Raw genomic sequence first — 22,681 nt, forward strand, 5'->3', positions numbered from 1 at the left:
TCACAATGAGAATTTTATTTTTATATAATTTCGCTGGTTTTTTGAACTGAAAAAATATTAGAAAATTAGGAAAAATAATATGTTTTGCGAGGGCAAGGTTCTTACGCTGTAAAATTAATTTAAAAATTTTTTTTGGTAATAATTAAAAAAAATTTAAGCATTATAGGTTAAAAACATAAATTTAAAGGATTCTGCATTTATTTATGCAAGAATACTTCGACAAGGAATTCAGAAATTCATAGTAATACGCCTCGAATGGCGGCCGTTTTTTTTTTGTTTACCTTTTACGGTCGGTGTGACCGTAGTCGTATTACCAAAATAATCCAAGCAAAATTCAAGCCAAATTACACAAAATTACACATATAGTGGTCTCTTTCAAGGTTCTAATGAAGTAGCTAATTAATGAAAACTGCATTAGTGTATCATATGGGTATAATTAATGCGGCAGTGTCATGCCAGTATAATTAAAAGCTCTAAGCTTTGTTTATTTTAAAGTGTACATTAATCTTATCTGGTTTGTCGGGGACTAGTGATTAGGGGTAATGCCGGTTCAGAATAAAAACCTAGAGATTAGTTAACACACATCGCCAAGCCACACCACCTCCAAAATGAAAAACTCCGGGTAAGTTTAAGGGCAAGATTCTAGGCCATTTATCCCCCAATCATTTTGTCTTCCATAGAAAATTGAAGGGAAAAACTTTATTCATCACGGGCGCATCTCGGGGAATCGGTAAAGCTATTGCCCTGAAAGCGGCCGCCGATGGAGCCAACATAGTCATCGCAGCCAAAACAGCGGAGCCCCATCCAAAGCTTCCCGGCACAATATATACTGCCGCGAAGGAAAGTATGTGCGACCAGTCCCCCAAGCAAGTGGAGTTTGACCTTTGTACACTTTATATTATGTCCAGTCGAACGTGCTGGAGGTCAGGCGCTGCCCTGCATTGTGGACGTGCGAGACGAGCGGCAGGTGCAACAGGCCGTGGAAGCTGCTGTGACCAAGTTCGGGGGCATTGACATAGTGGTGAACAATGCCAGTGCCATTTCACTCACTGGCACACTCGACACTGATATGAAGCGTTACGACCTGATGCAGAACATCAACGCCAGGGGAACTTTTCTTGTGTGAGTGCGGAAACTGACGCTTTATCTGTCTTTCCATTTAACCGCATGGGATCAAACTCTACAGATCAAAGACCTGCCTGCCGTATCTGCTCCGAAGTCAAAATCCACACATACTGAACCTTGCGCCACCACTGAACTTGAATGCGCGGTGGTTCGCCAATCACACAGCCTACACCATTGCCAAGTACGGAATGTCGATGTGTGTGCTGGGAATGGCAGAAGAATTCCGTGGCCAGGGCGTAGCCGTAAACGCACTCTGGCCTCGCACTACTATCCACACGGCAGCCGTGGAAATGCTTAGAGGGTCCGAAGGAGCACTGTACTCGCGAAAGCCCGAGATAATGGCCGATGCAGCCTATGCTATATTTTGTCGCGACTCCAGAGACTATACAGGGAACTTTTTTCTGGACGACGAAGTGCTACTAGACGCAGGTGTTAAGGATCTTTCCAAATACGCCTGCTATCCAGAGAACATACACCTGCTGGCTACAGATGTTTTTCTAGATGATACAGGTCCTGTCGCTAAGTTGTAAAATTAATCAACTATAGATTTTTATAATAATGGTGTGGAAACCACGTATTTACAACATTAAAGAATGTACATAAAAACTGTTGGTTAGCACTATAATTGGTGCTAAGATCGACTTTGGACAATTGTTCGTTTTCAAGATAATTACAAAATGGTAAGGCGCAATGTCTGTCTCACTTTTTATGTTGTTTTTTAGTGTTTAGGTAAATACATATAAGCATTTTATTTCTACATTCCTCGAGTGATGTTAGAAAGCAAAAGTCAAAGCAAAATGCCTCTGTTTTAGAAGTTGTTATCGAAACCAAACATGACCTCTTTTGTGATTTTTTCTCCAAAATTATAAACAATCGCGTTTTCTCGAATTCTCAGTTGAATATTTTGGAAAACATATGTTTTAGAATATGCTAGATTCTATTAATGTTGATCATTTGGAACACTTTTTAATATGATTATATTGAAAACAAAGGTTTTAGAGATGTTTTACTGTTTTGGCTACGGTTATATGTAAACAATATATTTTAAAGATATGCACCGAACGCTGAAATAGTGTCAATATTTTCAGGGACTTCGGAGTCGCTGAATGATTGAAAATATTTTATAAATACCGACAATGTATTACGACTTTTGTATTAAATTATTAAATCCCAAATTATTTTAAACTATTGGACCTTTCATTTTGCAGTCAAAAAATTTAATTTATACGTTTTTTTAAAAAACAGTTTTTATGGGGCAGCTATTTTCAGTAATTCAGTCGTCAAGCGAATACCCTGGATAATTTAAGAAATCCCGTCGCATATGGAATCCCCTAGATGAATAGACGATAAGGATGCCAGATTTTTAAATTAGACTCAAGTTCGTCGGGTGGCAACTCTGGTATTAGGTCGCCATCAGCTGATTTCATCCGTAATCCGCTCAAAAATAACAACGAATTGCTTGATATGATATTACTAAGCCGGAGCGCAACAAGTGCATTCCTTTTGGGCAGGCAACAATTGTGGGGCCACCGATGCGCCTCCGCATGGACGCCTTTGGCGACAGCTTTCAATGCGCCGCCTAGCCGGCGGATCAACTTCACACGAGACGATGTCGTGAGTGCCGCAATCGTAAAGAAACCCCCGGTGAAGAACAGAAGATGGTAGCCCGTTTTCGTTTCAGGGATTATTCGGCATGCCGGAACTACGAAGCTGTGAGGGCTTTTACCTGATGAGAGACAACGTGGAGACGCGGACACAGGAGCTCATCCTAGAAGCCACCTCCGACCAGCGCAGTCGCAAGATGGTCGATATCTTTGACGAACTGTCAGACTCGCTGTGTAAGGTGGCGGACCTGGCCGAGTTTGTGCGGATAGCTCACCCGAAGGGCAAGTATTCTCAGGCGGCGGAGCAGGCCTGTATTAGCATCTGCGGTGTAGTGGAGAGTCTGAACACACATCGCTCCCTCTATCAGGCCCTCAACCATGTGGTCAAGTATGGAGACAAGCTGCCCTCCAGTGAGGTGGACCGCCACGTAGCTAGCCTCTTCTTGTTCGACTTCGAGCAGTGCGGCATCCACCTGCCTGAGAATGAGCGCCTGAGGGTTGTGCGCCTCAACGACTACATCCTTCAGCTAGGTCAGAAATTTATGAACGGAGCAGCGCAGCCCAGCGTTATTCCCAGGACACAGGTGCCGGAGGCCATCCGCAACTAGTAAGTTCTTGCATCTTTCATACAGGGGAAGAATGTAATGTGAATATCACATATATTCCTAAGATAGTGTTTTCTAAAATAGAAGCTAATTACACAACTCTTTTTAGTTTTCCCACATCGGGCGACAACGTGATCATCACGGGACTGTGCACTAACGCGGAAAACGAGCAGATGCGGGAAGCTGCCTACCGGCTGTACTTGCAGCCATCCGAGAGTCAGGAGGAGCTTTTGCGGGATCTTCTGCTTTGCCGTCATGAGCTGGCTCGCAGCTGTGGATTCGAGACCTACGCCCATCGGGCCCTCAATGGCAGTACCATGGAGACACCAGAGGTGGTCCGAAAGTTTATTGACGAACTCTCCGAGAAACTGCGTTCTCGGGCCCAAGCCGACTTTGCCATTATGACCCAGATGAAACGCCGAGAGGGCGGGCAACAGAGCGCTCTGGCAGAGATCTGGGACACCCCATACTTCACCACCCAGCTGAGGCGACAATCGCTTGAAGAACAGGCCAATGAGTTTCTGCCTTACTTCTCACTGGGTGGCTGCATGGAGGGGCTGGACAATCTTTTGAATGCGCTATACGGTGTCCGTCTTGAAAACACAGATATGGAACCAGGGGAGTCCTGGCACAGCGATATCTACAAGCTGTCTGTGATACACGAAAGCGAAGGACTGCTCGGCTATATATACTGCGATTTCTTCGAGCGCGCTGGCAAGCCCAACCAAGACTGCCATTTCACTATCCAAGGCGGCAAACGGCTGCCCGATGGATCCTACCAGATGCCCATAGTAGTGGTTATGCTAGGACTGGCGCAGCCTCGCTGGAGTGGGCCCACGCTGCTTTCGCCAGCCAGAGTGGACAACCTGTTCCACGAGATGGGTCATGCTATGCATTCAATGTTGGCGCGCACCGAGCATCAGCATGTTACCGGAACGCGCTGCTCCACGGACTTTGCCGAGGTTCCAAGTGTGCTCATGGAATACTTCGCTGGCGACCCCAGAGTTTTGCGCACTTTCGCTCGTCATTTCCAGACGCATGAGCCCATTTCCGAAGACATGCTGAAGAGGCTGTGCGCCTCAAAGCACCTGTTCGCCGCCAGCGAAACGCAGCTGCAGGTATTTTACTCCGCTTTGGACCAGGAGTACCACGGAGCGGCGGCTCAACAGGGCGTGAGCACCACAGAGACGTTAAAATCAGTGCAGAGCCAATACTATGGTCTGCCTTACGTGGAGAACACTGCCTGGCAACTGCGCTTCTCTCACCTAGTCGGATATGGAGCCAAATATTACGCGTACCTCGTATCGAAGACGATCGCCTCCTGGATATGGCAGACGTACTTTGAATCAAACCCGTTTAACCGTCAGTCTGGCGAAAAGTACCGGGCTGAGATACTAGCCCACGGAGGAGCCGTGCCCAGTCGAAAGCTGGTGGCCAACTTCTTGCAGCGAGAAATGACTCCAAGCGTGCTGGCTGACAGCCTTATAACTGAGATCGATACTGACGAGTCCAAGATCAAGGATCTGATGGTCAGCAGAATCTAACTCCATCCGCTCTACACAACATTTAATTTGTATTTATGCACATACATACATACTATGTGTGTATGTTCATTCTTCGTTCATTATACTTAAATTACTTTAACATTTTTATTTGTACGAAACGAACTCAATTTGGTTTAAATGACTAGGCTGGTCCCAGCGCTGGCATCAGTTCCACGCCTACGAACTCTTTGGCCAATCGAACTCCCAGGAAGAAGAGGCCATAGCTCTTAACAAGCATCCTATGGAGAAAACGAACCGGTGCGGATTATATAAAGTCCTGCCGGGGGATGTTCCCCAAACTCACCATTGGAATTCATTGTTGTAGATACTGCGCAAGATGTTTAAGGGATTAGAAGACTTTACCATTTTGGATTGATGTGTGATACTAATTCCAACTCTATTTTTGTTTTTTTTTTGTTGCACGAGGCGCTTGGAATTGTCAATTAAGCGAAGGGCTCTGCCAACTCGTTTTTTGTCAAGCGACTAGCGTTGCCAGACTTTTCGATACGAGCGACCAAAAGTACCAGATCGTCAGTGAGCGAGCGATCAACGTTGCCAGACTTTCGACTGGCCACACTGTTTTTTAATTGTTTTCAGTTTCAGCACGTGCACCGACAAAATATAAAAAATCATAGACAATGGACGGTGAGAACCCAGAATGTAGCATGGAGATTGTGGAGCCCGAAGACGCAGAGAGCGACATGTCCGACAGTGACAGCGATGGAGACTCCGAATCCAAGCAGCCCAAGGAAGTGTACCTGCCCGGCAAAAGTTTGGCCGACGATGAGGAGCTGGTCTGCGATGAGAGTGCATACATTATGCTGCACCAGGCATCTACGGGTGCACCCTGCCTAAGTTTCGACATTATTCCTGACGAACTGGGTCAGTCCCGGCAGTCGTTCCCAATGACTGCCTACATTGTGGCTGGTACGCAAGCAGCCCGCACCCATGTCAACAACCTGATCGTGATGAAGATGGGAAACATGCACAAGACGCAGGATAACGGTGATGAGGACGACGACGAGGAACTGGAGGATGATCAGGATGACGTTGCGGACCGCGAGGAGCTGAAGAAGCCACAGATGACTTGCGCTCTTATCAAGCACCAGGGCTGTGTCAACCGAGTGCGCGCCCGTCGTCTGGGCAACACGGTATTCGCCGCGTCTTGGAGTGAACTTGGTCGAGTTAACATTTGGAACCTGACCCAGCCTCTGCAGGCCGTGGAAGATGCTCAGCTGCTGAAGAAGTATGAGCAATCCGAGACCCATCCAGTCTACTCCTTTAGCGGACATCAGCAGGAAGGCTTTGCCGTAGACTGGAGTCCTTGTGCAGAGGGCGTTCTGGCCACTGGCGACTGTCGACGGGACATACATGTGTGGAGTCCCCTGGAGGACGGCACATGGAAGGTGGATCAGCGGCCATTGGCGGGGCATACACAGTCCGTCGAGGACCTGCAGTGGAGTCCTAATGAGCGCAGTGTTCTCGCTTCGTGTTCGGTGGACAAGACCATCCGCATCTGGGACTGTCGTGCTGCACCACAAAAGGCCTGCATGCTTACTTGTACCGACGCCCACGAGAGCGACATTAACGTGATCTCCTGGAACCGTTCTGAACCGTTCATCGCCAGCGGCGGCGACGATGGATTTCTCCATGTCTGGGACTTGCGCCAGTTTCATAGTCAGAAGCCCATTGCCACCTTTAAGCACCATACTGATCATATTACCACCGTGGAGTGGTGTCCAAGCGAGGCTACAGTGTTGGCCTCGGGCGGTGATGATGATCAAATTGCATTGTGGGATCTTGCCGTCGAAAATGATCCCGACCAGGCGCAAGTACAGGCCCAAAACGAGGACGAACTCAGCCAGTTGCCACCGCAGCTGCTCTTTATCCACCAGGGCCAAAAGGAAATCAAGGAACTGCACTGGCATGCTCAGCTGCCAGGGGTGCTGCTCTCGACAGCCAACAGTGGCTTTAACATTTTCCGTACTATCAGTGTTTAAGGCCATGTTAAAATAAAAGCTTTAATTTGTCAAGATAAATATGGATATGAAATATGTATTTGTTTGAATTCTTTTAGTCAAGTTATAGATATGTCCAATAATTCCTTTTAGGCTGAAAAAAAGAAAGAAAAACGCACATCAACTATGTGAAGTATACAAAACAAGAAAGGAAGCTAACTTCGGCACGCCGAAGTTTGTATACCCTTGCAGATATTATTTCATTACATTTCACCTATACTTATTATGTTTACAGTTTGACAGTTACAGTTTTACATTCACACCTTTACATTTTCTCTACATCTACCGATCGCTCCTATGGCCGCTATATGATATCGTTGTCCGATTTTCATGAAATTTATACCAAAATTCTAGAATAATAAAATAAGCTTATATCTCAGAGTAGATGAAAATACGTTGAAAAACAACGAAGTTATAATTTTTTTTCGATTAATTTCCCGATCGTTTCTATGACAGCTATAAGATATAGTCGTCCGATTTTCATAAAATTTTTACCAAAATTCAGAAATAATATAAAATGGCCATATCTAAAAAATGGTTAAATGTTAAAAAACAGCAAAGTTATAATTTTTTTTCTAAAAATTTATCGAACATTTGTATGGCAGCTATATGATATAGTCGTCCGATCCGGCCCGTTCCGACATATATAGCAGTGAGAGTATATAGAAGACTATATGTAAAGTTTCATTCAGATAGCTTTAAAACTGAGGGACTAGTTTGCGTAGAAACAGACAGACGGACAGACGGACAGACGGACAGACAGACAGACGGACATGGCTATATCGACTCGGCTGTTGATGCTGCGTTGCAAAATTCTGACTGAAATTATAATACCCTGCAAGGGTATAAAAATTAAATGTAGATATTTTATTTTTTTAACCAAAACCAAACAAATAATCTACTTTTTTAATATCAGTTAATTTCGAGCAAGAACTTTAATTAAATATATTTCCTTAATAGTGCTCTTTAACTCTCTATAATGGGGTCTTATTGGAAACAATATCAGTTAACTTACTTAACATTAAATTGTTTGTAGTTCAACTTGGAAACAAGAAAGGAAGCTAACTTCGGCACGCCGAAGTTTGAATACCCTTGCAGATTGGTTTTGATTTTTATATTATAAATTTAAATGCTGAAAACACACACAAAACAGAGTTTCATTACATTTTACCTATACTTATTATGTTTACAGTTTGACAGTTACAGTTTTACAGCTTTACATTTTCTCTACATCTATCGATCGCTTCTATGGCAGCTATATGATATAGTTGTCCGATTTTCATAAAATGTATACCAAAATTTTGAAATAATAAAATAAGCTCATATCGCAGAGTAAATGAAAATACGTTGAAAGTTATAATTTTTTTCCTATTAATTTCCCGACCGTTCCAATGGCAGCTATACGATCTAGCCATCTATATCTGTACGTCTGTCAGTATGTCCGTATATCCCCGTTTCTACGCAAACTTGTCTAGTTCGAACCTATTTGAATGACTACTCTCAATAGTATATCGAGTATACCATATAGCAGCCACAGTATTTGTTCAGCATATATATTTAAAGTAGCAAACTGCAAGGGTATACAAAACTAACATAAACAGGGTCCCGACTTCATGTGAAATTTTGTCCGGCTCTGTTGGATGGTTTTTTAAATAACTATAGCGGGACTTTTTTAAAAGTACTTTGTAGGGCGGAAATATTCAAAACTATAGGACGTATCTTAGTTTAATCTAAGTTTTATAAAGATCCCGTTTCCAGAAACCTTGAAATGTGCCAGACATTGACATATTTCTCGATCAAGATCTAGGCATATTCGGCCGGGACTATAATTTTCTAATAAATGCCTTACGTTATACATTTTATACGTATATGGTTAGTTCTAACCCCATTACATTGAACCGACCCTGGACGCCATGCCCTTAGCGCATTCAGATGACTTTGACATCTCTTATCTTAGAGTTTGATAAACGCGTCGCTTAATCCCACAGTAGAAATGAAGCTGTCGGGGAGACGTATGAAATATAATCCGCCATTTGGCGGCACTGATCTATTCCTCAGCAGTGTTTTGCTTACAAATACCTCCAAAAGGCAAGATCCATCAACATGGAAAAGTCAAAAGACGGTGAAGTGCTTCAGAAACGGTCATTGAGTTTTGTAGAGGCACCGCTAATGGCGCACAAAAACGAAGAGGTAACGGGCTGGGTTGTTTAAGAGAACTGTGCGACCCGTCAACTTCTCACAACTTTCAGGAGGAGCAGCCGCAATGGAGCTGGTCTTTAAAGTGGGCTGCGATTGGATCCTCCCTTGGTGCCGCCGTTCCTGTTGGATACTGCACGGGGGTAATGAATAGTCCCGCCGAGGTGTGTCCAGTTGAAATCTCCGAAGAAAAAATTAATTTCCATATATGTACATTCAGATCATGCGGTCCTGGTGTAACGAGACCCTTATTTCCCGCTACGATCTCTACTTAGGTGAGTCCAGCTTGGAGCTGCTGTGGTCGGCTGCCGTCTCAATCTTTCTTGTGGGTGGGGCAATTGGTTCAATGACGGGCGCCACCATGGCCAACAGGTTTGGGCGTCGAGGCTGCTTCCAAATCTGTGGGATTCTTCTAGCATTGGGAGCCATTTGCTTTTATACGTGTCGGCTGGGTTCTGTGGAGCTGCTGCTGTTGGGTCGACTGCTGGTGGGACTGGCCGGCGGTCTCCTCACCGCCTTCATGCCAATGTGGCACAGTGAGATCGCAGCGCTTTCTCAGAGGAGCACCCTGGCACCACTCTGTCCGATGGGTCTGACGCTTGGTGTGGTGGTGGCACAGATTTGCAGTCTTCGGTCATTGCTTGGCGGTCCCGAGCTGTGGCACATTGGCTTGTCCTTCTACGGTCTCCTCGTGATAGCTTGTTATGCTCCACTCAGATGGTATCACGAAAGCCCCAAGTGGTTGTACATTGTAAAGGGGCGCAAAGAGGAGGCCCGCCACGCACTTCAACAGCTTAGGGGTTATTCGATTGACAGTGCAGCGCTTCAGGCAGAGCTGGACGAAATGGAACTGGAGGCAGCCTCCAAGGTGGCAGCTAGCGGATTCGTGGAGGTGCTGGGGAATCCGCAATTGCGACTACCCCTTATCATCGTGTGCGCCTTTTTGGGCGGTCAGCAGCTGTCGGGCATAAATGCAGTAAGTAAGATAAAACTCCCAAGTTTCCAAGCATAATATTTGAACTCCGTTTATCCCTGCAGATATTCTACTACTCTGTCTCCATTTTCCGCAAGGCGGGTCTGTCACCACAGGCAGCCGAATGGGCGAACTTAGGAGCAGGGTCCCTCAACTTAGCTACCTCGATGTTGGGCCCAGTGTTACTAGAACGGGTCAATAGGCGGCCCTTGATGTTGTTTTCCACCTTTTTTTGCGCCGTTTTTCTATTTTTACTCGCCATGATGCTGTACTTTATTGTGAGTATAAGTGTACGGTCCTAAGTGCTGAGTATAATGCGTTGACCTTTCAGGAGAGCTTCAGCTGGTTTGCCATGGGGTGCATTGGATGTATATTCTTGTACATATTCTTCTTTCAGTTCGGTCTTGGACCAATGCCTTTTTTCATCGGAGCAGGTCCGTATCATTATGTAGTAGATAATATTTAATAATATTACATGAAGGCGTTCCTTCTTCATTTATTTCAAACTTGACCAGAACTATTTGAGCTCGCCCCCCGACCCATCGCGATGTCTATAGGAAGCGTCGTCTACTGGATGTGTAACTTTATCATCGGAATGGCATTCCCCACTCTGCAAAAGGCTTGGGGTGGCTTAGTCTTTCTTCCGTTTTCGCTTGTCTGTTGGCTGCTCTTCGGGCTAACAATACAATATTTGCCGGAAACACGGGGTCGTAACCCGTGCGAGGTGGCTCCGCTCGTCGCTGCCGGTTTTAAGTCAAAGGTGTTGAGTAGCAACCAGATTGTGAGGCAATCCTAAAATGAGTCCAATATATTATCATGCCTTATCTGGAATTGTAATATCAGCGGTTGATTAAATATATCCATCTAGGTCGTTTGTCATTCTACTAAAGCTTTAAGACACGACATTGAGAATATCACTGTCCACGTAGTGACGATGAGAAGCGGACAAGAAGACTTTAAAATCAAATGTTAATCTGTCCGTTCGGATGCAACTTCATATTTATTTATGGCACAAAATTATTGCATAAGGGAAAGGATTTGAATGCTAGAAATTTTAAAAATCAGTTGGTTCAACTAAGCTAGCTTTGCTTTTACCCTATAATGCTTACATATTTTGTAATTATTATTAATTTAAATTAATTTTGCATCGCAAATATTATTTTTCCTTGTTTTACCATTTCTTTTCTGTTTTAAGAAACCAGCAACAATAAGTTCTCATTACGCGACCTTTTTGACTTTTGACCCCTAATGAACTGGCTAATATACTTTCGATTAAAATTAGTATTCATTAGAGCATTATTTAAAGTAAAACATGGATGTATCTTCAATGTTCAAAAAATAATAATAAAATACCAGTCTAAAATAAAAAGTCAATCGCTGTCATACGTTTAAACTTTAAAGTCTTCCTTTTTGTTGTCGTTGAAATAACTCGGAATTTTTCCCAGGTCCTATAATTTGCCATCATGTTGAACAGGTCCTCCAGTTGCAGTTTTTATACATTTTTGTATATTCTATTATTTTATAACCTGAGTTTATTTTGTTTGAGTTTATGTCCGCAGACGCAGCTCGACGCAGCCGATGAAAGTTAAGTCTGGTTCAGGAAAGATCCACGCTTTTGATCGGCTTTAGCTTTTATTGACTTTAGTCAGAAAAAATTAAAAAAAGGATAACTTGCAGGTATCTAGGAATGTATCTATAATTTAAAGTAACAATCATGACCATTGCATATATGTTTTTTGTGTAATATTAGCTGAAAGTAGACCCTTTCACCAATTTGTTTTTGTATGTTAATATCTTCTACATTATTTGGGTTGCAGATTCGAAATCTTGGAAATTTTGATGTTGGATAGGTGTAGCTTAAAACTACATATTTTGGGATCAAGACTTGTCTGATTTTTACAAAGGTATTTGTTTTAGAGGCGCTACAGTCCGACGTTGCCTACAGCTTAATGTCTATTAACTTTTAAACACAGTTGATAATTCAATATAAAAAGATATTTTAGTAATGTATTAAAACCATCGATAGCCTGGGCAATATATAATATGCTTTTTGAGAAAAGAGAGTGAGAAATTAACTCAAATTCGTCCTTATATTTATTCATTCTAATTTAGTGCCAAATAAATCTGTTGCAACCTTAGGTTTTTCTTTTATAATCATGCTGTTCTAAACGATTTCATAGCAGCTTGCTTCTTACAGTGCATTCGATTTGTTGCACGTAATCAGTTTTAGTACGGATGCATTTCAAGCGATTCGTTAATATACATAGCAGTGAGTTTATGTCAGGGCTTGGGGACAGAAGATAGACAGAAGCTGAAAATTAATTCGCCACAGAAATTGTTCTCGGGTATTCAGCAATATAAGGATGCGAATAATAAAAATTCAGGGAAGGCTCTATCTCTAAAACGATTATTCAGTTAATTAATTCAAAATCAAACCACTGTATAAAGATAAATTCTAAAAATAAAATAAAAATAAAGTAGTTCCCGTATGTATCTTCCGAGCGCATTAGTCGAGACCCGAACCAGCATTTTCCGCGATGCAAAAATGTACTATTTTGTTTGAAGTATAGACGCAGAAAATTAAAGTAAAAGTAGCATTCCGGTTTACACAAAACGTTTATTATCGCCGTTTTTTGAAAGTAGCTTCGCCTCAGCCATTTAGTTAGTCGAGTCTCGACAAGTAGTTTTGAACTGAGATAGTTTTTAAGCTGTTTTCCTATATGCTCATACAAATTGGTCTTCCACAAATACAATACAATTTATTTACTCCATCGATTTTTACTGCTAATGCATTAAAAGTTCAGCTGTAATATCGGTAAAGAAATCACTAATGTGTGCGGCAGTGTCATAATACTATTAGCAGCGAATATAAAAAAAGAAGCTATTATTCAGCTCGCCGAAGTTTTTATACCCTTTCAGTTTGTAATTGAATTATTAAAAATTTTACAGAACTACCAGAAGATTTATAAAATATATAAAGATATTTATTTATAATGTAATACTTTGGTTTTGATAAAATTTCAAAAAGCATTATTTTTAAATCGTATAAAAAAATATATTTAACATTTTAAATATCTAATAGAATATAAATTATAAATATGTATATACAACGCTTAAGGGGGGACATCTGAGTAACTTTTTTTTTTAAAGCCTAGTACTCTGACGAGAAAAATCCGCTGTATAAATTTAGACAGCGGCCAAACTCCATATAAAAAAAAACGGTGTCGAAAAAAAAGAAGAAGAACTTTTAGACACGTCGTTTTTTTCGGTACTCTGACGACGAAAATGAAGCCTGCGAAAATTGAATGGCGTTGCCAGATCAAGATGGTAAACAGCTGATATCGCGCTGTCTAAATAATTCATTTGATTTATTTAGACACCCCTCATGGAGGGAAAGTTGAAGGAAAAAGTTGGCATTGATAGGGGCTGTCAAGGGGAAGCCCATAATATGGAATTTAACCCACAAAGGACATTTTAATGCCATATTTATTAATATTTTTAATATTTTTTTGAATATTTGTTTACAAACAGCTGTTCAGTGTGACCAAGGAAAATTCTTAAACGCCATAAAAAGTACTTTTTTAATGGAATTTCAGGATTTTCCTTAATTTTTTTTGGTCACACTAGCTCGGTAGCGAAATAAACAGCGATTCCGCTGTCTAATTTAGACAGCGGGTTTTTCTCGTCAGAGTACTAGGCTTTATCCAAAAAAAATGTATTTTGTATTTCACATATAACATTATAAAATTTTTCGATTGGCTTTTTCATTTGGCCAAAAATAAATTCTAGAAAATCGGCTTTTTTGCCAGTTACTCAGATGTCCCCTCTTAAATGATAGATGCATTTATAAACTGTTAACAAAACTAAAAAAAAACGGCAGTTTGGCGTGGGCTTGGACAGGTAAATCGCTACCTGCAAGGTGTCCATTTTGTTCACCCGTTTCTACCTAAAGAAGTCTATAAAAGCTGAAGCCGATGAAAGCCACCGACTGCACTACGCTTTTAAGTTGCGTTGATCTTTCCTGGACCAAAATCAACTTTCAAAGGCTGTGTCGAGCTGCGTCGGCGGAAATACGAAGCAAAAACCCAAAACAACTCAGGGTCAAATATACCAGAATATACCAAAAAGTACAGCAACTGCAACTGCAAATGAGGACCATTTTAAAATGCTGCATCATCTGACGCGTTTATTCAATTTCTGCGGCATGTGAAGTCACGAAAAGATATAGATAAAGATATAATCAAATGATTATAGATCGGAAAATCATAGTCTATTAGAAATTCCCCAAATATAGGTTTATTTTTAGTAATAAGTGGTCAAAATGACCACAATTTATAACAAGAAAGGAAGCTAACTTCGGCATGCCGAAGTTTGTATACCCTTGCAGATTGGTTTTGATGTTTATATTATAAATTTAAATGCCAAAAACACTCACAAAACAGAGTTTCATTACATTTTACCTATAGTTATTATGTTTACAGTTTGACAGTTACAGTTTTACATTCCCAGCTTTACATATTTTATACATTTACCGATCGCTTCTATGGCAGCTATATGATATAGTTGCCCGATTTTTATGAAATTTATACCAAAATTCTAGAATATTAAAAAAAGCTTATATCTCAGAGTAGATAAAAATACGTTGAAAAACAACGAAGCTATAATTTTTTTCCTATTAATTTCCCGACTGTTCCTATGGCAGCTATATCATATAGTCGTCCGATTTTCATAAAATTTAAACTGAGGGACTAGTTTGCGTAGAAACGGACAGACGGACAGACGGGCATGGCTAGATCGACTCGGCTGTTGATGCTGATCAATAATATATATACTTTATAGGGTCGGAAACGTCTCCTTTACTGCGTTGCAAACTTCTGACTGAAATTATAATACCCTTCAAGGGTATAAAAAAATTCAAAATTAAAAAAAAAAATATATATATATATATATAAAAAAAAAAAAAATGCTCTTTCAGTGTTAAAAAAGTTTTTATTTTAAATCAACAAAAATAAATCTAAAACTTAATAAACTTTTATTTGTATCCTATAAAAAGGAGAATTTGTCGGCGTGTGGAATGCATACATAAATTTTACGATTATCTTATTTAGTTTAACAGTTATGATTTTTGAAACGAAAAATGAGAGAAGGCGTTGCTGTGCAGCGTTGCAAACTTCTGACTAAAAATATAATACAATGCACTATGTCTAAATTAGACAGCGGAATCGCTGTTTAATTCGCTACCGAGCTAGTGTGACCAAAAAAAATTAAGGAAAAGCCTGAAACGCCGCGAAAATGTACTTTTTATGGCGTTTAAGGATTTCCTTGGGTCACACTGGACAGCAGTTTGTAAACAAATATTCAAAAAAAATATTAAAAATATTAATAAATATGGCATTAAAATGTCCTTTGTGGGTTAAATTCCATATTATGGGCTTCCCCTTGACAGCCCCTATCAATGCTACTTTTTTCCTTCAACTTTCCCTCCATTAGGGGTGTCTAAATAAATCAAATGAATTATTTAGACAGCGCGATATCAGCTGTTTACTATCTTGATCTGGCAACGCCATTCAATTTTCGCAGGCTTCATTTTCGTCGTCAGAGTACCGAAAAAAACGACGTGTCTAAAAGTTCTTCTTCTTTTTTTTTCGACACCGTTTTTTTATATGGAGTTTGGCCGCTGTCTAAATTTATACAGCGGTTTTTTCTCGTCAGAGTACTAGGCTTTATTTTCGACACCGTTTTTTTTATATGGAGTTTGGCCGCTGTCTAAATTTATACAGCGGTTTTTTCTCGTCAGAGTACTAGGCTTTATACTCAAAATGTTAATGCTTAACAGCATATGTTAGCAGCAGAGCTGTAAAATCAACTGTTGCATCCGAAAGCACGTCCGTTAAGTTTGCAATTTTTACGCAGTGATCTTTGAAATTAAACTATTCGTGTATGACTCCATTTGTAAAGGAAAAAAATAATTCACAGGTTTTAACTACATGTTAAATGTATTAATTGTTTAAATTGTGCGTGTTTATATTGACATTTTGTCATTTTATAAATGCACCTTAAGCTGCATTTTGAGGAACAAATTTTAACTTTGGGAAGAGTTTTGAAATATATGTTTGCATTAGTTTTCAGTGGGTCCAAGTGTATATTAAAGCGTTGTCAATTCTGTGCAAAAAACTGTTATTGTGCACTTTAGCGCACTATTTGTGAAATTTGTCTGTCTCCAACGCGAATTTGGTTGCTGTTTATATGGGAAAACACTGAATTCTGGTATTTTAGTTCCTTGGGAAAGCGTTGTCCGAAAGTTGCTATATCGTATTAAAAGAGCAATAAATTTCAGCTTCTTAAATTTCATTAATTTATCTAAAGTATTACCCGATCGTTTCTATGGGAGCTATAGGATATAGTTTCCTGATCCGAACGATTCTCATTCTACTATATGTGCCTAAGGACATATAATGACGATAGGTAAAGTTTCATGTTGATATCTCCAAATCTGACCGAGTTATTAATTAATCCCACAAAAACAGGTCAAAAACCCCATAATACAATGGAAGGGTATGAAACGTGGCAGGCAAAGAAAAAATACCTTTATTCTAATTTATATACTTAATATAAAAATGTATTAAAAACATTTATCAATAATATCGAATTAGAAAATTACAAATTACTTAAAATTTGCGTTTGTTAGCAAATTCATAACTTGAATAAATATAGGTAAATTTATAGTAATTTACATAGATCCAGAGAAAAATTTCGTAAGCGTTGTACGGTGTTTTTACACATATGTAAGTATTTCATTAGGGATGTATGAATATATGATTCGTCCAGTACTCTATTCCTTTTAATGGACTCCTCTCCCTATACACAAGATTATTATACCCTTGCTGGGTAATTTAATAAGTTTGCAATGCAAGACATTCGTTTTGAAAAAAATGAGAACAGTATTGAAATTACAGCACCTCCTAAACTGATTTTTTTTTTGCAAATTTAGGTTGTACCATCTTAAAAACCAGAAGTAGACGAGATTTTCTGAGGCCGGATTCGAGTAATATACATACATACATGTATATAGCCTTCATGAATATGAAGATTTCTGGTACGTCACGTTGATTCTCCCTCAATTTTCAAAACATTTGGATTGGAGTTTGGGCAAGAAAAGTGGTGCGCTGATCTTAGAGGACTAGCTTTGAAAAATAACCTGCAGATTGCTGCTTTGTTTCGCTCCAAATATAAGGTCTAGAAACCAAACCTGGTTTAATATCGTGGATTGCTGTCATCCTCAATTAATTTTCTCATCGAAGACATAACAATATAGTTTTTATAATCAGCTAAGGTAGTATATGTATCTATGTATGTATGCTTCGCCGACAAAAGTTTTGCATTTTTCAAAAGAAAAAGACACAGCAGCAGCAGCCAATATGCGTTGTTGCTTATTGAAAAATGTCCTAATTGGGTCGAAATTCCAATCAAACAGCGATTCCAATTCGTCTTGGAGCGGTGCTGTCGGAGGCTGAATCTGAATTTTTTGTGCTAAGCTTTTATTTATGAGCCCCGGCCGCGATGCTATATATTCGATGTCCCCGAAATGTGAGAATCGTAAGGCCGCTGCGGCTGCAGGTGCAACCATATGTGTTGAACTCCGCTATGACCCCGTTCTTGCAGTGTGAAAGTGTTGCACCCCACAGGACACCAAAGAACTTCCTTTCGCTCGAGAACTGTGCAAATATAAGTGAGGCCAGCGGAACTGAGCTTTTGAAGTAATGAGCAAACAACAAATATAAACACAATTCACAACTGTTTCGAAAATCGGTGGTTGCAGCGGGCAGTATTGCAGGCATCGGGTTCTATCACACTACAAACTATCGATATGCCGCTTATTCAAATAAAGCTATCCATTTCGGCATGAGTCCGGTAATTTGCTGAAGTTTCGGCCAAAATCAATTACGTAAGGCAACCGTTGATTATGCCGTACGTCCAGTGAGTTTAAAATTGCAGAGCTTTAGCCGCAACTGCCATTTTGGATTTGTCTGCCCTTTGAAGGAGGCGTGAAACATGAATTATGCTGCTGTGTGCTGTGCTGCGGCTCTACTTCGTGTACCAAGGACGGACCAGCACTGATCGCAAGGCGTTGAAAACGCTGGATAAGCAGAAAAAAAACAATATAAAATGCACAGCAACGTTGGCCAGAGAGCAGCTGAATTGAATAGTCGGTACTGCAACATGTCGAAGCTTCGCTGACGAACAGTGCGGACGGTGGACAATGGACCAGTCCACTCTGGACCCTTCGTTTATCCCACCAACTTAAGCTCCCGCTCCCGCTCCAGCTCCAGATCCGAGGAACCGTGGACCGTTCGGTTGTGCTACGAATTTATCTACCTGAACAGCGACCATCGTCAATCCTCCATCGACGGGCCGCCGCAGTCGTTGCATGTGTAGCTGCGTTGCTTACTGCGTTGGATCCCCAAGGAGCCTGAACATAATGGCCACCAAACGTCAGAGCGGCTACCACATGGCCTGATGTTTTGCTGGTTTCTGTTTTTCAGTGGAATTGCAGCCCGCGCCGGCCTCAAATACCACTGCCAATGCCACCGCTTGTGGCTATGTCAGCCCATGGCTCCTGCTGGCTTATCAATACATTTAATATCTCTTCTGTGGGCACTGCTACGTTTACGGCATCCAATTGGTACGTTGCCTCCAAGACCGAGAGAGGAGCCTCCTCTGCACAGTCCCGCGCATCTCCGTGCCCCAAGTGCTGGTATTTCGCCTGGGTTGGGATATGGGCTGCCTTTGCGTAGGATTCATGTTGCTGCTTTGATGTGTATGTGGATGGCGCAAGTCAACGCCATTGTTGTAGTTACGGCTGCTGCTGGAGAAGCTGCCTGGATGTCAGTTAACATTTCGAATGCCATACAAATCGAGTAGCAGACATCGGCAATGGGCAACATTTCTGGATTTCTATGGCGGCTTATAAAGGTTTTTACTGTTGTTGTCGTTACTCAGGGGTATTGTCGTCTACGTATTAAATTGAATTTGCCGAATTTGTTCAATGTTTCAATTCCAATTCCTGTGAAACTTGGACCAGGAACACAACCTTTAGCTCCAAACAGCTCGATAAAATATGTATGTACATATATGTATGTATGTATATTATATATACATATATACACATTCGCGAAAATAAATTTTACGTTTCTAAATGAAATAAATGGAAAGGGGGGAAAGTTTAGGGGTTTTTTTTAAACTTGTATTAATAGTATGTTTTGAAAAAGCATTGTACAATTCATGATTTACCAACAATTGAAACTACTTTTGAACCAACTGAACAAATCTAGAAACTTTTTGGGAACGAAGAGGTTTTCAATAATAAAATGTCCCTTAACAAATATTAACCTTTTTGTTTTAAAAGTTTTATTCTTAAATTAAGAGTAACATAAACTTTCACAACTTTACAAAATGATAACTATAAATCTGTAATTGTGAACAATTCTGATATTTGAGGTGTTGTTCAGCGCATATTTCAAGCTAAAATACAAAAGCATTAAACATGTTAGGTCTCCTCTACTGGCTCTTTACAGAAATGTTCCACGGCGACCAAAATATTCAAATTAGTCCGAAATTTTTGTTTGTAATATGGTTACATTAGGAAGTGTTCCAATTGATCAAATTTGACTGAATCTATTCTAAAACAGATATCGATATATTCGAACGCAATGTAGCGCAAACTCGATTTTATATTATTTTATGAAAACATTTATAAACAACAAAGGAAGCTAACTTTGGCTCGCCGAAGTTCGTATACCCTTGCAGTTTGCAATTGGATCACTAAGAATCGATTCCTTTTTGGTCAAATAAACAAACAGAAGATAAAATAACAATATTTTGAATTTTCAAAGCCGACTAGACCTCGAGTCTGAAGAACTTTGCCAAATTATAAGATATATGCTGAACAAAGTATAAAAAACTTTCATTACATTTACCAGATTCACAGTTACATCACAGCTTTAATTTCTTCCCTACATCTACCGATCGTTCCTATGGAAGCTTTTTTTTTATAACATTAAAATCAAAATGCTGAAATAATACAAAATGACCATATCTCGAAGAAGATTGGAATTTGTTGAAAAACAGGGAAGTAATTTTTTTTTCTTAAAATTTGTCGATTGTTTTTATGGTTGCTATATGATAATGTCTTCTGATCAGGCCCGTTCTGACATATATAGTAGTGAGTGTAGTGAGAAGACTATCTGCAAAGTTTCATTCTGAAAGCTTCAAAGCTGAGGCACTAGCTTGCGTAGAAACAAACAGACTGACATGTCTAGATCGATTCGTACGATGATGCTGATCAAGAATATTTATACTCTATAGGGTCTGAAATGTCTCATTCACTGCTTTGCAAACTTCTGACCTAAATTATAATACCCAGCAAGGGTATAAAAAGAAAATGTTTTGTTTTGATAATAACATTAACGCAATAGGAAGTATGGTATCGCTAATAACGGTAAAACTTTGATGTTCGATGTCCCGTGCGAATTTACTAACAATTGAATTTAATAAACACTGTAAGTAATTTTTGAAAAGACTGATAACAAATTTTAAGAGGTATCAGTGCACACAATTTCATATTTAGTTTCATTATAATAGTGCCGCTAGATCCGCAGAAATTTCCGATTGAATTGGTTGACCTTAGAAACCTGATATCTTTTATTTAAGTGATGATAAGTGTTGTGGTGAGTGCGTAAATGCAACCGGAAGGGTAGGGAAACATTGCAGTAGAGTATGCAAGTCATATAAGTATGAATAAAAAAGCATTCTGCAATAAATAAAAATAAATATAAAAAGTTAAAAAAAAAAATAACAAGGAAGCTAACTTTGGCACACCGAAGTTTTTATACCCTTGCAGATTGGTTTTGATATTTATATTATGAATTTAAATGTTGAAAACACACACAAAACAGAGTTTCATTACATTTTACCTATACTTATTATGTTTACAGTATCCAAAGTATATGAAAATACGTTGAAAAACAACGAAGTTACATTTTTTTTCCTATTAATTTCCTGATCGATCCTATGGCAGCTATAAGATATAGTTGTCCGATTTTCATAAAATTTTTACCAAAAATCTGGAATAATATAAGTATATCTCAAAAAAGTTGCAAAAATATTGAAAAACAGCCAAGTTATAATTTTTTTTCTAAAAATTTATCATACATTTGTATGGCAGCTATATGATATAGTCGTTCGATCCGGCCCGTTCCGACATATATAGCAGTGAGAGTATATAGAAGACTATATGCAAAGTTTCATTCAGATAGCTTTTAAACTGAGGGACTAGTTTACGTAGAAACGGACAGACGGACGGACGGACAGACGGACGTAGCTAGATCGACTCGGCTGTTGATGCTGATCAAGAATATGTATACTTTATAGGGTCGGAAAGGTCTCCTTTACTGCGTTGCAAACTTCTGACTGAAATTATAATACCCTGCAAGGGTATAAAAATGGGCCTGGTGAAAAAATAGTCCCAACATAAGAGATCAATTTTAAGTTCAAAACATATCAAGTATATATTTAAATTCTAATCACATAAAATATAAAAGTCTCTTAAAATAATCAAACTTATTTGGCTTTATTTTATTAATGCGGTACGATTCGGGGTTTAATGGTCGATTTAATCCCGTTTCGGGAAAAAATAATACCAAACATTCTTGATTCAAGCTGGAAAATTCTTAAATTTTTAGCTCAGAGAGAGAGAGAGTACATATTTCTTTTTTGCTCTTTCATTGAAATTGTATGTATTCAGTTCAAATCTTGGCCGGGATTCAAGAAATGTAAGTTGCTTTTGATAAGATTTGTTTACCAATTTAATAACAGTTTATACCTTCTATAATTACACATAAAAAATCTTTCAGAATTAAGTTTAGGAAAAACAGAATCTTAATGTAAGAATAGTTCTTAGTATTTCCAATTTAAAGTAGCTCTAGTTAAAATTTTTGGAATTGAAAAAATAAACTGTGTTCGTACTTATATTAAGAAAATCCGCCATTGGCCCTAAATCATGCCCATTTCAGCTTAAATTTGGCAACAATATTCCGTTTTTTTTATCTGTATGCAGACTAAATGTGCTTCAGCATTGTAAGAGTATTGCAACCGACTGTATAACCTTTGGGATCGGGCCAAAGCCTCTCATTTTTCACTCGGCCCCCTCGGGCACTCCTCGCCCATGCAATACACATACCGCAATCTGTGCGTTTAACTGGCAACAGCAGGGCGGCGTCGTATACCTAGACTGGACACATGTCCGCACATTTTAGAAGTTTGTACCAGAGCCGGCAGGATGGGGACACAACCGAGCTGGGGCGACTGCCCGTGTCCAGGGAAGGCACCGAAGCTATCGACTTCCGACCGACTGCCGCTGGGAGACGTCCAGGTACGCGGCAGAGAATTGGTGTCATGTCCGCGTCCACGTCCATTTCAAAGTTGAGTATTGTTTTTATTTATTTATGTGTTTTTTCATAGCTGACGGCAGCAACTCTGCTTTTGGTGCGTTTGACAGCAGCTGGCCCTGCTCATCTCCCGAACGTCATGAGTTATGTGTTTGCCGCGATAGAGATAC

General features: G+C 40.0%; 5 protein-coding genes across 6 annotated transcripts; 4 read left to right on the forward strand and 1 right to left on the reverse strand.

Moving 5' to 3' along the window:
- The first annotated feature begins 464 nt into the window (after positions 1 to 464).
- LOC108070932 (hydroxysteroid dehydrogenase-like protein 2) lies at positions 465 to 1,827 on the forward strand. Its single transcript, XM_017161584.3, has 4 exons — positions 465 to 622; positions 681 to 844; positions 909 to 1,122; positions 1,187 to 1,827. The coding sequence occupies exons 1-4, from the start codon at positions 609 to 611 to the stop codon at positions 1,653 to 1,655; spliced, it is 861 nt and encodes a 286-aa protein (XP_017017073.1). The 5' UTR covers positions 465 to 608; the 3' UTR covers positions 1,656 to 1,827.
- Positions 1,828 to 2,374: 547 nt separating this feature from the next.
- LOC108070930 (mitochondrial intermediate peptidase) lies at positions 2,375 to 5,001 on the forward strand. The gene is made up of 3 exons (XM_017161582.3): positions 2,375 to 2,739; positions 2,807 to 3,336; positions 3,444 to 5,001. Exons 1-3 carry the CDS (start codon positions 2,590 to 2,592, stop codon positions 4,876 to 4,878), a joined length of 2,115 nt encoding a protein of 704 aa, XP_017017071.1. The 5' UTR covers positions 2,375 to 2,589; the 3' UTR covers positions 4,879 to 5,001.
- On the reverse strand, positions 4,889 to 5,343 carry LOC108070933 (uncharacterized). Its single transcript, XM_017161585.3, has 2 exons — positions 5,183 to 5,343; positions 4,889 to 5,117 (listed from the first exon to the last, which is right to left on the reverse strand). The coding sequence occupies exons 1-2, from the start codon at positions 5,242 to 5,244 to the stop codon at positions 5,021 to 5,023; spliced, it is 159 nt and encodes a 52-aa protein (XP_017017074.1). The 5' UTR covers positions 5,245 to 5,343; the 3' UTR covers positions 4,889 to 5,020.
- Positions 5,344 to 5,442: 99 nt separating this feature from the next.
- Positions 5,443 to 6,936, forward strand: l(2)09851 (WD repeat-containing protein 1 l(2)09851). The gene has a single exon (XM_017161583.3). It carries the CDS (start codon positions 5,517 to 5,519, stop codon positions 6,876 to 6,878), a length of 1,362 nt encoding a protein of 453 aa, XP_017017072.1. The 5' UTR covers positions 5,443 to 5,516; the 3' UTR covers positions 6,879 to 6,936.
- A 1,995-nt stretch (positions 6,937 to 8,931) lies between these two features.
- LOC108070928 (solute carrier family 2, facilitated glucose transporter member 1) lies at positions 8,932 to 11,440 on the forward strand. Of its 2 annotated transcripts, none has more exons than XM_017161579.3 (6): positions 8,932 to 9,086; positions 9,146 to 9,256; positions 9,313 to 10,068; positions 10,131 to 10,343; positions 10,397 to 10,499; positions 10,581 to 11,440. In XM_017161579.3, exons 1-6 carry the CDS (start codon positions 9,000 to 9,002, stop codon positions 10,859 to 10,861), a joined length of 1,551 nt encoding a protein of 516 aa, XP_017017068.1. In that variant the 5' UTR covers positions 8,932 to 8,999; the 3' UTR covers positions 10,862 to 11,440. The 2 variants fall into 2 exon arrangements, with proteins under 2 accessions (XP_017017068.1, XP_017017069.1); XM_017161580.3 differs by having other exon boundaries at positions 9,146 to 9,235.
- The last annotated feature ends 11,241 nt before the right edge of the window (positions 11,441 to 22,681 follow it).

The sequence above is a fragment of the Drosophila kikkawai genome, chromosome 2L, assembly GCF_030179895.1.
Source record: "Drosophila kikkawai strain 14028-0561.14 chromosome 2L, DkikHiC1v2, whole genome shotgun sequence".
Taxonomy (NCBI): Eukaryota; Metazoa; Arthropoda; class Insecta; order Diptera; family Drosophilidae; genus Drosophila; species Drosophila kikkawai.

Bases quoted from the DNA above. Each gene is read 5' to 3' on its own strand.
- LOC108070930 (XM_017161582.3), top strand. From the start codon at position 2,590: ATGATATTACTAAGCCGGAGCGCAACAAGTGCATTCCTTTTGGGCAGG. The intron at 2,740-2,806 runs GTGAGTGCCGCA...TTTTCGTTTCAG, and splicing joins ACTTCACACGAGACGATGTC to GGATTATTCGGCATGCCGGA. The intron at 3,337-3,443 runs GTAAGTTCTTGC...AACTCTTTTTAG, and splicing joins CCGGAGGCCATCCGCAACTA to TTTTCCCACATCGGGCGACA.
- LOC108070933 (XM_017161585.3), bottom strand. From the start codon at position 5,244: ATGGTAAAGTCTTCTAATCCCTTAAACATCTTGCGCAGTATCTACAAC. The intron at 5,118-5,182 runs GTGAGTTTGGGG...TTTTCTCCATAG, and splicing joins TACAACAATGAATTCCAATG to GATGCTTGTTAAGAGCTATG.
- LOC108070928 (XM_017161579.3), top strand. From the start codon at position 9,000: ATGGAAAAGTCAAAAGACGGTGAAGTGCTTCAGAAACGGTCATTGAGT. The intron at 9,257-9,312 runs GTGTGTCCAGTT...ATGTACATTCAG, and splicing joins TAATGAATAGTCCCGCCGAG to ATCATGCGGTCCTGGTGTAA. The intron at 10,344-10,396 runs GTGAGTATAAGT...TTGACCTTTCAG, and splicing joins CCATGATGCTGTACTTTATT to GAGAGCTTCAGCTGGTTTGC.
- LOC108070932 (XM_017161584.3), top strand. The intron at 845-908 runs GTATGTGCGACC...TATTATGTCCAG, and splicing joins ATATACTGCCGCGAAGGAAA to TCGAACGTGCTGGAGGTCAG. The intron at 1,123-1,186 runs GTGAGTGCGGAA...CAAACTCTACAG, and splicing joins GCCAGGGGAACTTTTCTTGT to ATCAAAGACCTGCCTGCCGT.